Source organism: Plectropomus leopardus, chromosome 12 (assembly GCF_026936395.1).
Source record: "Plectropomus leopardus strain MGB_pleo_1.0 chromosome 12, ASM2693639v1, whole genome shotgun sequence".
NCBI lineage: Eukaryota > Metazoa > Chordata > Actinopteri > Perciformes > Serranidae > Plectropomus > Plectropomus leopardus.
This window is the reverse complement of record NC_142187.1, coordinates 31,220,476-31,233,696: the sequence shown is the minus strand read 5'-3', so window position 1 is coordinate 31,233,696 and position 13,221 is coordinate 31,220,476. Positions and strand designations below refer to the sequence as shown.

Genomic DNA, 13,221 nt, shown 5'->3' with positions numbered 1-13,221 from the left:
GCTCTGCTCTGCATTCATAAGCGTAATTCTCTCTAACTAACAATGAGCATTTCAAATCCACCACAGAGGTGGAAGGCAGTCTCTGGACAGCTATTGATGTCAAGATGCAGGGGCGATAGAGAGGCCAGAGTCTGTTTACAAGATGCTCATATCCGCTGGGGATGACCTGACATTGGAGTGACCTCAGAGAGTGCTGCATTCAGCCTGTCTCACTGCCAAACATATGCACACACTGGCAAATGTATATAAGCCCGGCCTCTCACACTCTGTACATGCAGCAGGACTGTACGCACGCTGACAATAGCACAAAAAACAGGCACCCACACGTTCTCAGACACATGTGGGAGACTCATGACTGCAGATACGCACGCGTGTGCACACAAACACACGTGTGCACACCGGCTGAGCAGCGCACTCTACTGGATTACTTTAATTCAGTTAGCTCTGATTGGTTTAGGGCTTTTTGAAATATCACTGCCACAGCTATTCGCCTCGGTTTAGCCGGAGTGGGGGTTTGTGCACCATTTTCACCATCAAATTGAATTCCAATGACTTGCTTGGTTCATATTTGGCTGATGGAGCATATCCAGATGCAGTAAATTTAGACTGCACAGGCCTGCTGCAGGTGCTGCAAGCCAGAGATTGATCGTCTGTATAAAAATAACACAGCGACGTAAATCGTGGCGGAGCAGCAGCAGCAGAAAACACTACGAATGTGTCCTTGGTCAGAGAAAAAAATTAAATTAAATGATAAACCGAGAGCACTTGTATGAATTCAAGTGTGTGTGCTGTATTAATTAATTTATTGAAACGGATTACAGACCAGATTGAGCACTCATTCATCCAGATCTCACTAATATAATCTGCCTCTAAACATTTCATAGCGACTTATCTCTCTGAGCTCTCCCGCCGGGTGAGCAATATTTATTCTGTTGTGCTGGAGTCTTAGGCTCCTCTGTCAGGGCTGAGAAGGGGTTTATCTGCATCCAGCGGCCGTCGCAGCTCTTTTTGTGCTCGACTCCTCCACCCCACCATCAGCCCTCCATCCCGCCCATTCGCTGGTCACACCACACTTCCTGTTAAATCCCATTACCAGAGCCAGACGCGGCTCTCTGTTCTGTGTTACAGTCTTTGAGCAAAATCATAAATAGGCCAAGCTGTTGAGTACAGATGCTGCCGAAAATACACTCACTGTGTTCCCATTCCTACTCATCCTCCACCCCCAAAAATATTTTTTCCTCCCCAAACTGGGATTTTTTTTTTTTCTTTGGGTGATGTCAGTGTGTGATGTCATCTAGCATTTGTTCCAAAATTGTCTCAGTGTCTTATGCAAACAGGCGTGTCACAGCATTCTCCCTTTCCCCTTGTGAACGCACCAGTTTTTCCAGTATTATGCAGTGAGATTGTGGCAGCTGCTTTCCAGAAGCAATGAGAGATGTAACCTATTGAACGATGTGCTTTCACTCATCTGTTGAATATATTCCCCTGAGTGACGCTAATGGATGCCGGGATCAGTTTCACACCTACAAACACAAACTGTAATTGCAACTTGTGACACCTCACTTATTGTAGTGCAGAGCGGAGCAATGCTGGATGTAACTGTTTAACGTAAACACACATTCCTGACGTCATCATCTGAAAGCTTTACTTCTGCCCACACACCCTGACATGGACACAGGCTACAATACACACATTTGTGTATCTGGCTTTTTTGTCTTTAACTAAAATTTAAACCTGAACCCTCGTCCTGAGAGGTTTAAACTAATTCTGGCCTCATTCCTAACTTAAACTCATCTCTTACCTTCAACTTAGAGATCTAGTTTGCAGGATTTAACAGCATCTAGAGGTGAGGTTACAGAACTGATAGTCCCCCAGTGAGACAAGTGTGTAGGACCACCACGTCCCAGCTCTCCTTATGACGTTTTCGGGATCCCTCTGCGTCAGCTGTTTATGCGATGTGTACAATGTGTTGTTCAAACCTCCTGGATAGTATTTCAGCTTCTCAGAGGCATCTTTAGCAGCAAGCCTCCTCCATGCACCTGATGTATTTTATGCTCGTTTATTACTGTCTACTGACTGTAGAGAAGGGATAAAAAAAAATAAGGGGAAGGAGAGATGGGGAACAACATACTGTGGTAGAAATCGCCTACTGGACTCAAATTTGACAAGTGATGATAAAAATCACCACCAGACAGATCTCTTTCTTTGTTTTGTTTTTTTTGTTTTGTTGTTTTTAATGCAATACTACCGACTGTTTGACCCCTAAGCGAACCTAAATCTTCACCACTGAATATCAACACTTAATCCATATCCTGTCCTTGTCCTAACTCTACCCCTCATCTTCAAACCAAATCCAAATCCTAAATCCTAAATCTACCTCAACTTTAAACTTCATTCAGTCTTTATTCGCTTCTCAACCATAATCCTCATCACAAACGAGGCTTTTCAAGATGTCTTCAGTGGCGACAGTGACCTCACTAACGTTTTTTTTTGAAGGATAGAAACACACACACACACACACACACACACACACCAGTAGCCGCCCCCCCCCGACCATTTCAGATGTCTGTCATGGGTCACATGTCAACGGTGATGTGAACGGAGCAGAGATGGGAAAAAAAGGTACAGGAGAGGGTCAGAGAGAGTCAGTCAGTCAGTCAGTTGGGGCCCAGTGCGCCCAGTTCGTCCAGTCCCAGCAGGGTAACGACTGTGTAACTACAATCTGCTAATCCTGCAGACTGGCAGAGGCCCAGGGGAGTAAAACCAGCCGCACCAGTACAACAGCAGCTCCCACACCAGCTGGAGCTGCATGCCAGCCTGCATGACTGCATGACTGACTGCCATTAACCGAACTAACAGGCTTGTGGGAGCGGTGCATTCAGATGATGATGAAGTGGGATGTTTGTGCCAGTGTGCATTTGTTGGTGTGCATGAGTGCAATTGTGTGTTAAAGTGGAATAAATACAGTCGCCCAAAGAACAGGGAAGTGCGTGTGTGCGCGTGTGCGTGCCTCTGTGTGTGTGTGTGTGTGTGTGTGTGTGTGTGTGTGTGTGTGTGTGTGTGTGTGTGTGTGTGTGTGTGTGTGTGTGTGTGTGTGTGAGAGAGAGAGAGAGAGAGATCAGGGTTTTTAGAGTTTGCAACAAGCAGAGAGAAAAAAGCTCTCAGTGGTGGAGTCAAATTTCAATAGCAGCTCCATGCACAGTATTTGGTGATGCTGAGCAATTACTGCTTTAATCAGCAACTACACCATTATTTTCATTACCCATTAAGCCGTTTATTATCTTTGTGAATAATTTTGTCTGAATTGTCCAAAAATAGTGAGAATTGCCTCTCACAAGTTCCCAGATCCTTTTACTCTCTTCTCTCTACCCAATACCACAAAAAATAAAGATTTCAGTGACATGGAAGAAAAAAAGCAGCATCCTCACATTTGAAAAGTAGCAAATGATCGTCTTTTTTTCTTGATAAGTGACCAAAATAATCAGTTGATTATCAAATTTAAAAATAAATTATAATAAATAAATTCTGTAAATTGTCAAATCACATATTTGTCAACGACTCAATATAGGTAGTATGTTATATCTGATTATATGGTGCCTCCTTATTTTACATCTGCTTCTGTATTTATGGATAAAGAATTTAAGTGCAAAAGCTGATGAATTGACAGTGTAGCACAGGTCGTGATTGTATTGTATTATTGTTTTCATTATGGTTTTTTGTGTCATTTTCCCCATGTCAAATGTGCCGTCTAACACCCAATCCCCAAAAAGACCAAAGTGTAAATAAGCTTCAGGGCTTTATTGTGTTATCCTGACTTTTCTTTTCATGTAAGCACCAATGGTCTTGGCCCAGTTTTTCTTTTTTCAAAGATAAAATTGTCGAATGAAAAAAATACGTATATTTTCTTCAGTCAGTATGCTTTCTGTTGCTTCTCTGTAGAAGTTAACCAGGATCTTGCTCTGTTTCATAAGGAAGTAGCCTTGTCTGTGCTTTTTTAAGTTGTGTGGTGATGTGTGATGACCAAGATACGTTCTCAGTGATAGTAGGAACCTATAGCTGTTCACCTGCTCCACCTCAGCTCCACTGATGTATGATACTGATAATATGCCATATTGATTTTTTTCCTCACTCCTAGTTAATACTGTGATATGGATCCCTGTGAACTCCTCTGATTTTACACATCAAAGTCTGTTTATCGATCATGAGCAGTGCATATGTGGAGAAAAAAGTTGCATAAAGCCTTTTTTGTGGCTCGTGGGGGAGCTGCATGAAGTTTGATAAACTGCCTCAAGTTTTGTCAGATACGTCATTGATGAATGGAGCTGTACGAGTTTAAAAAATGAAAAACATCTGGAGGCGTGGAGTTAAAAAAAAAGTGTGTTTACTGGACCTCTGAAGCTTCTCGTCTCTGCTCGAGGCTGCGTTAGCTGCTGCTAGCGTAACACACCTGAATCTGAGACAGAACTGTTGAGTTGCGTTGTGGGTTGTGTAGGCGCAGTTTTGAAAAGGAAGATGTATGCATGGAATAAAAAAAAAAGACTGTCTGGTTCTGCTGCATCAGTTTTTATTCTCTTTTTCAAACTGTCCATCATGAGTCACACAGTGTTGTAGTGGTGCAGTGCTAAATCACTGGTTTTCTTTTTAAAGGCAATGAAGGGAAAGGAAGGAAAAAGTAACAATACAGTAGCTGTCAGAGAGCGATGTCGAAGCGTGGTGATGACTCAGGAGGAGGTTTAGTGTTTAGCTTTGAGGCACTTCAGTGTGAAGAGATACACCATCTGTTACAGGGATCAAACCTCTAACCCTGCAGCCATGACCTCTCTGCTCCTCTTCTGTGTCTCCCGTTTCACTGTTTATGTGACCTCGCTTTGTGAAATGCTAATCTAATTGATCCTGTACAGCGTGATTAGGACTGTGGGTGTGTGAGTGGGTTAAACTCACATCTTTCTAGTGGGCATTGACATGATTTCCCAGCAGCTTTGCTGACAATTTAACAGCTTGCTTTGAACAACTTAAAAAAGTAGCAAGTTGTCCAACTGAAGTTTTGAGGTGAACTACAGCCGAGGCTTGAGCTCATTAGGAGAGAACATGATATGGTGTTAAAGCAGTTCAAGTTGTGACGTCTGATTCTATTTTCAATCATATCCAAGGATGTTTTTTTTTATTTCCCTGAATAACAGTGTGTTTCTGAAAACAGTAAAAATAGTAAACAAAAGTCATTTAAAGATAAACATTAAGAAGATGACTTCCATGTGATTCTGTCATTTTTAAAAGTATCAGCTACATAAATTACAGCTCTCAAAGTTGTAGCTTTAAGAGCATTTTGACTTATACTCTATACTCTATATATTTTATATTTATATTTATATTTTTATGCCTCTGTGCCAGTGATAGCAGTGACAGGAGACATTATGCTTTTGGGTTGTCAGTCCGTCCATACGTCCATCCATTCTTGTTTATGTGATTTCTCATAAAAGTCACAAGGAAATTTCTTCAAATTTCGCACAACTGTCCGTTTTTATTCAAGGATGAACTGATTAAATCTTTGTGGTCATATCACAAAGGTTAAGGTTACCGTGACCTTATCTGTCTCATTGCGACAGCCCGCTCCAGCACTGACATGTCCACCAGCCCGCTCCTGCGCGGACATGTCCTACATCTCGTTAAAGCGTAGACATGTCCAACATCCAAATATCTTCATATCTCACCGTCTCACTCTCACAGGAGTAAAAGGGAACCTTTAAGCGTGACAGAAATGTATATTGCGATATATATCGATATTGACTGATATGAAAAAAAATATCGAGATAAAATTTTTTCCATATCGAACAGCCCCAGGTCAAGGTTACTGTGAACCCGTCTGTCTCATTCTTGTGAACGCGATATCTCAAGACTACTTTGAGTGAAACTGTAACTGCAACTTGACTGGTTTGCAGAGACATACAGCTGCATGCATGGCGATAACTTCAGTTTTTGAAATGCATTTACTGAAAAAATAAAAGTAATGGTCCATATTCAAAGGTCAGAGTTTTACACACTTGTGATATTTGATTAGTGTTGTTTCCTCTCTGATCACCGTGTTGTTTTCTTGGAGCCTCGAGCTGACTTGTGTATACAGTAAACAGGGATCCCTGGTTGTGGCGGTGCGGGGTTGTGAGGAGCTTTGCACAAGATGCCGTCTAATCCGCTGTCTCCCCGGAGAGATTAGCTCTGTCACTAGGGCTGGGAATTAAACAACGACTGGTGTTGGAGATACTGACACTGACACAAAGCTGAGAGTGGACCGGGGGGGCGGTGAGCTGGGATGGGTGTGGTTGTAACTGGTAAATAAATAATAATACAGCAATGCGTGAATCATAGTCTGTCATTAGCAAATAGAAACAATTACAGTCTTGGAGAGGACTGCGGAGGCTGAGGTTGGTTATGGACAGTTTGCAATGAGGTAACCAATGACACTTTATTTTGACAAGTAACTATTTGGGACAACCTAAAAACTTGAATTTGACAAGTTAAATCTGAGAATAAACAAATCGATTTATCTTCCTTTGAATGACAAAGTTTCTTAAATCAAACATGTCAAACACATGTCAAGTAGCCCCCCAAAAAATTCACAAACATTTCTGCATTTAGCTCACAGTGGGTTGCTGCTTTGAACGCACCAGTAAAGGTTGAGTTTAGATCAGACGCATAAACTTCAAACAAGACTGTGAAGGCAACAAGAGGGCAGACAGGGAAGCTTGAAACTTATGTGTGTCGGAAATTCTCCGGTTTGTTTTTTTTGGAAACATGTTGATGAAAGACAAATTAGAAAATACTCACCATGAAGCACACCTTAGCAGAGAATTGAGGTCTTTTGAGCAGCAAAAAAAAAGCTGTCATCAACCTTTAGTGCCCTTATGTAGAAATTCAAGGTAGGATATGAAGCAGAATTGGGCAATAAAGGAGGCACAAATGTCTGTCTGTAACCATGACCATGCTCAGTACAGTTATGTTCATGTTTTGATGCTGTTTCTAAGTGGGCGCTCCCTTCCTGTCGCAGAGCCAGCAACTGAGTCAAGGTCCGTTCCTGCTCCGGGCAAAACAGGTTCACCCTCACACTTTCCATCCGTCTGGCCATGAATGATTCACACTGTCCTACTGGTCTATTTTGACTGGCAGAGCAGCAAGAGCTTGTACAGTGAAGAGTTTGCTTTATACAAAGTAAAAATAAAAGAAAAAAAGAGAGAAAAGTAGAAAAAGACCATTTTATCTTCAAACAGCAGCAGCTGAAACGCTGATGAATAATAATCTGTTCACTGACTGAGGTCTTAACGGGAGAAAAAATTCAGTTCTATTCAAAATATTTAATTCATCCCTCAAGTGGCAATTTACAAAATCCCGAAGTCAATCTTACGAGGTCAGATAAGCAACATTTCCATAATAGTTTAAACACAACAGAAGCTGGAATTGAATGCTGTCACATTAACAAGTCAGCACGTAGGATGTTTTCGTAATTAATCTGTTCAAGGGATCTCTGTTGACCCTTTTACACAGCCTGTTCAAGGCAAAAATACTGGGTCGTTATGCTGCCTTGTCAGTCTGTATAAAAGGCAGAACTTTACATTATGTGTCCTACTAGATGCCGACGCTGTTGTGTTAAAAAATTAAAATCACGCCCGTCGCAGCTCTTTTGTTTCTGCGACTCCAGCATGCTATTTAAAATCACACACTGGAGCGGCATGTTGTTTTGTTCTGTGTAAAAATGCAAAGGCGGCACAAAGAAGGGACTTTTTAGTGGCCCTATAGCACAGTTTCTGTGAAAATAAAAGGACTTGTATTTTGTCCATAATTTTAGAGCTGAAGTGAAGAATAAGTTCTTTTTTTCTTGGCAAACTGACAGAAACCGCCAAAGAAATTAACATTTTCAAATACATTAAAGTAAAAAGATATGAAACATTGTCACTATTCTCCCATTTATTAAGGAGGATTTTGTGCCGAACAGTAAGACAAATAATTGATTTACCAACATCCACTGCACCGAGGCATTGTGTTTTAAGGTATCTGTTGGTGCGTCCCGTTCTCATGAACAAGATATTTCACGAATGCCTTGTGGGAAATTCTTCGTATTTGGCTTAAACATCAACTTGGAATCAAACAACGGACTGACTGGAATTTGGTTCAGGTATCAAGAATTTGATTTTTTTTGTCATTTTATTCTCTAGACAGGACAATTAATCAAGAAGATTTGATCAAAAGTAATCTCTGCCTGCAGCCTCACTGAAATGATCACAAATGATTCGTGGAGTACACTGAAATATGATTGTGACTCTGAGATCAGAATATTAATATAAAGTTATGCTTCCTAGAAAGGAGCTCGGCTTAACTGATCATCAGAACCTTTAAATAACTCTGCCGGGGCAGCAATCTGTTCCTGGAAGAAAGAAAAAAGGTTCACACTTGAAAGCTCTGCACTGCATTTATAGAGGGGGATTTCTTCCTCTCCCTCTCTCTCCTTTCTTTCCTCTCATCTCGTCACTGTCTTGCTGCAGCCAATGGTGAGAGAAAGTGCACAGACTTGATAAAAATGAATGATTTTATTAGTCGGTAAGTCTAAGCTGGCGTGCAGAGGACCCTGTTTTATCCCAGCTTTGCGTGCGATGCCTAGTATTAGCTACAGGACAGATTCCCCACTGGACAGGCAGATGCTTTCCCCCCCGGGCTCTCTGGAAGCGCCATGTGTCACTGAATCTGAGCCGGGATAAGACGTCTGTCACACTGAGCTCTGAATGGGATCTAAAGCACCCCGGTGCATCATACATGAAAAAAAAAAGACACGACAGAACATCCTAATCATCTGAAGTATTTCTGAACTAAAAGCTGAGCCGAATCATCCGAATTTACTTTGCAACATGTAAAACACGTGTAGCGTCAATTCAGTCGCCCACGGTAACAGACTGACATGGTAACCAGATGTTGGCCTTTGATGCAGACGATTACTATTACTACATGCATGAATCAGACAGTCATTATATCATGTGATCTGCAATCTGCATTAGAGTAAATACTTCCTTATTAGAGCTTTGACCTGATGATGTGAACGTTACGTAAGAAATCCACATAGATTAACGTTCTTCTTTCTGCCTTTTGCAGAAGTCTGCTTCACATTAGAGGAGTTGGCGAACATGTTAGCACACGCATTTCTTCCATTGCATTGGTGTTACGCCGAACCATAATTCTCATGATTGTCAGTTATTGCATATGTGTGTATAAAAACTGGCATCAGGATGTATGGAAATATCGATAGCGTCATAACACTGCAGAGATCCTCACGACTGAATTCATAAAGCCTCTTTTATTGCTTTTGTGTGTGTGTCGTGTGTTTGTTTAAGTAATTTTCTGTTTGCCTCGTGCAGCACCACTGGATGTTGGAAGATTGTTTTAATATCTGTGTGTATGATTACACATTTTACATGCATCTTCCTTGTTCTTTTTACAGACTGCACTGAGGAGACGAGGAAGCAGGGAAACATTTAAAGACAAGAAAACCACAAGTCAGGTAAAAATATTATTCTGTCCCTTTCATCTGAAATCAAAATCAGAAAATGCTGTATGTTATAAGCATTAACCCTTTGACACCTGAGCAAACTGGTTTGATTTCTTTCAAGAACATGGGGTGAAGGCAACAAGCAACTTAACACATGGCCCAAAAAATAGCAAGAAAATAGGGGAAAAAAAGTTACAAGAAAATTACCTGACAATATGTATAAAAATTCTTAAAAAGACCTTGAAAAAATAAAAAATATAAAAAGTATACATTTACTTGTGTAGCATAATTTTACATAAAATTACAATAATTCTACATTTATTTTTCTGGATGTTTTCTGGAGAATTTTCCAGTAATACCAATTTGCTCAGGTTCAGGGTAAAAGGATAAGCTTAGTTATATACTTTCCTTATTGTCAACAAATCTCATGAAAAGACCAAAAACAACAATGAATTGATCACACTAACAGGTACTGCCTGTGTCACCAAACCTCTAAAGTGTATTTATGTTATTCCACTGTGTCATAAAGCTCCATTATTGTCCAAAAACTAAAAAAATCACATCATTGAGCCACACCTGTGTCCTGGGTGACATCTTCATTCATCTCCATGAACACACACCGCACCGTCTCCTATTAGAAAAACGTTTGTTGACAATAACAATAGTATCAAATATCACCAGCTTTAGCCTTTAAAGTTTTTAAAGTGTCGTGTCGGTCACCCTGCAGGAGGACAGTGCAGACCTCAGGTGCCAGCTCCAGTTTGCCAAGGAGGAGTCGGGCCTGATGAGAAAAAAGATGGCGAAGCTCGGCCGGGAGAAGGACGAACTGGAGCAGGAGCTGCAGAAGTACAAATCAGTCTACGGGGACGTGGACAGTCCTCTTCCTCTGGCCGAGTGCTCAGGCGGCGGTCCTCACACCACTCGAGAGGCTGAGCTGCGACTACGGCTCAAGCTGGTAGAGGAGGAGGCGAACATCCTGGGCAGGAAGATTGTGGAGCTGGAAGTGGAGAACCGCAGCCTGCGGGCGGAAAACGAAGACATCCGCTGTCAGTATGAAAGAGACTGCTTTGGGCGGGAACCTTTCTCCAGCATGCCCTCGTCGCCGTACGGGGGCGACGCGCTGGATTCGGCAAGTGAGCTACGTCGTCATCTGCAGTTTGTGGAGGAGGAGGCTGAGCTGCTGCGGCGCTCCATCTCAGAGATCGAGGACCACAACCGGCAGCTGACTTCTGAACTCAATCGCTTCAAGTTCGGGCCCAGCAGCAGCTCTGTCGGCGAGGATGGTAGCGAGGGAGGATTGTTTAAACCTGGCAACGGTAACGGCAACGGCTCCAGCAGCGGGATGATGATGGAGGAGCTGAAATCAGCCAGGATGCAGATCAATGAGCTGAGTGGAAAAGTGATGAAGCTGCAGTACGAGAACCGAGTCCTCATGTCCAATGTGCAGCGCTGCGATCTGGCCGCACACCTGGGCCTTCGCACCGGCAGCCCTCGAGACAGCGACGCAGAGAGCGACGCAGGCCGGCGAGAAGCGGCAGAAGAAGAAGAAGCGGGGCGACTCCTTCTCCTGCACCCTAAGAGGGAGGGCCCTATCGGGGGCGAGAGTGACTCTGAAGACCTGTTTGAGAAAACAGCGACCACCTCAGGGTTCGGAAGCATCAAACCGTCAGACGGCAGCGAGCTCAGCGCCACTGAACTGGCCAACCGCAGGAGGGAAGAGCGTGAGTCGTTCACCAATGTGAAACGTGAGGCGGAAAGGCTCGGGAAGACCGTAGACCGTCTGATCACAGACACAGACAGTCTGATCTTTGAGGGCAGGCTGCTGGTGACAACAGGAGAGAGCCTGGAAGGCGGGGCGGCGTCTGGATCCAAACCAGACACCCAAGTCCTGGACACCATCAACACCCGCATGAAGGCGTTCCGCACGGAGCTGCACATCTTCATGGAGAAGCTGGACCATGTGGGGGAGGGGCTGAGAGAAAGGACAGACGATCTGTCGCCCATGCCGAACCTCACAGAGTCCAGCAGCTTCCTGTCCACAGTCACCTCCATGTCCCGTGACTCTCCCATCGGCACCTTTGGGAGAGACCTGGTGACGGACTTCCAGGTGAGTTCACTGGATAAACTTCATTTTCTGCTGATGAAAAGGTGACATCTCTCTGTGGATTTAGATGTTTTTCTTTCTGTGGCTGTTTGGTTCTTTTGCAAAAAAAAAGGAATATCAGTAATACGGGAGAAAGCCTGTCAGCCAGTTAGCTGTGAGTCAATACTTTGGATTTTCTGACGACCACTGCAAACAAGCTGTTCTTTTAAAGTCTTACATAAGAACATTGATTAGCATCCAACCTCAGAAACTATCTGTTTGTCCAGACGATATCACGTTGCAAGGCTGAAGACAATGTCTCACCAGATGGCTTCATTGCTTAAAAAATAGCCAAAAACTTTGAGTCTGCAGAATCCTGTCAAGCTGCAGATATCCACGAGAAAACCCACCAGCGTATTTGTAAATGTGAGAATTCATTTAGGTTTGATTTAAACGGCCCTCGGTGTGCGTTCATTAGTCGACCATTTAGGGCCAAAATAAACTAAATGAGATCCTGAGTCAGCACTTTGAACAAAAAAATCAGCTCTAATTAGAGACATTGGCAGCGTCGTACATCTACAGCAGAACACACACAGTCCATATCTGTCAATGGCAATCTCGTTTAGTTGCAGGCAGCTTTAAGGATAGGTTCGGATTTTTTCAAGTCTTATCTTAACACAATATTCGCATGCTTTTATGTGTGTTGAGAAAGTTGTGGGTTTTGTCTCCATAGTGACTGACATCAGCAGTCCTCTTTCCGATTTTACACATCCAAGCCTGTTTAGAGGTCTTGGAGAACACTGCAAAAAAAAAGGTGGTATAAAGTCTTTTGTGGCTGCAGAGAGAGCTTTGTGAAGTTAGAGCTAAAGACTACAAGTTTGAACTGAAAAAGAAAGTGCATTTACTAGATCTCGTAGCCAACTTTTCATTTCTGCTTGAGGCTAGCGGCTCAAAGCTACATGCGATCACACACCTGAGTCTCCCTGTTTGAGGTTGAGTTGCTTTGTGGATAATGTAGGCACCGGGTTTTGACAAGCATGGAAGGATGCATGGAATAAAAAAGGCGATATGGCTGGTTCTGCTGCACTAATTTTATTTTTATTTTTTAAACACGGTTCATCACAAGTCTGCCAGTGTTATAGATTAATCCGGAGAGCAGTTTTTGTGTTCTGCCATTTAGCGGTGCCGCCAGTACTCAGTGACTACTGAGTGCTGATAGTGACAGCCATGGATGCCGTATTAAACAGTAATGTTATGGTGACAGCAGCACGGGTAGTTAGATTACAACATAAGGTTTCTGATGAAGGCACTGTAGACACTATAAATGGCTGTCGTTGTGAGACGAGCTGCCACGGTAACGGGGTTAGCTGTGTCTGTCAGCCGGGTTGGCTGCTGTTATCCGCCCGGTGAGCAAACAAAGCGATCTTCCCGTTATTCAGATTTACATATTACATATAATCAAGTGATGACGTGCTGTAATGTAATGTTACTAAATCTACTGTACTAGCTAACATTAGCTGTCACAATCAATAAAGAGTTGCATTAAATCATTACAGACCAGTTACATTAGTGAAAATTTAAAAAATACAAATTCATTTTGTCTTTTCTGTTAATA

General features: G+C 42.7%; 1 protein-coding gene across 4 annotated transcripts in view; it reads left to right on the top strand.

Annotated features, from left to right (window-relative positions):
* Positions 1-13,221, top strand: part of mtcl1 (microtubule crosslinking factor 1) — an 89,701-nt gene that overhangs the window by 33,711 nt on the left and 42,769 nt on the right. For all 4 annotated transcript variants that reach the window (XM_042497897.2, XM_042497894.2, XM_088085819.1 and 1 more), the window contains exons 4-5: positions 9,476-9,535; positions 10,251-11,630. In XM_042497897.2, the coding sequence (XP_042353831.2) occupies positions 9,476-9,535; positions 10,251-11,630 (1,440 nt within the window). The remainder of the gene's footprint in view (positions 1-9,475; positions 9,536-10,250; positions 11,631-13,221) is intronic.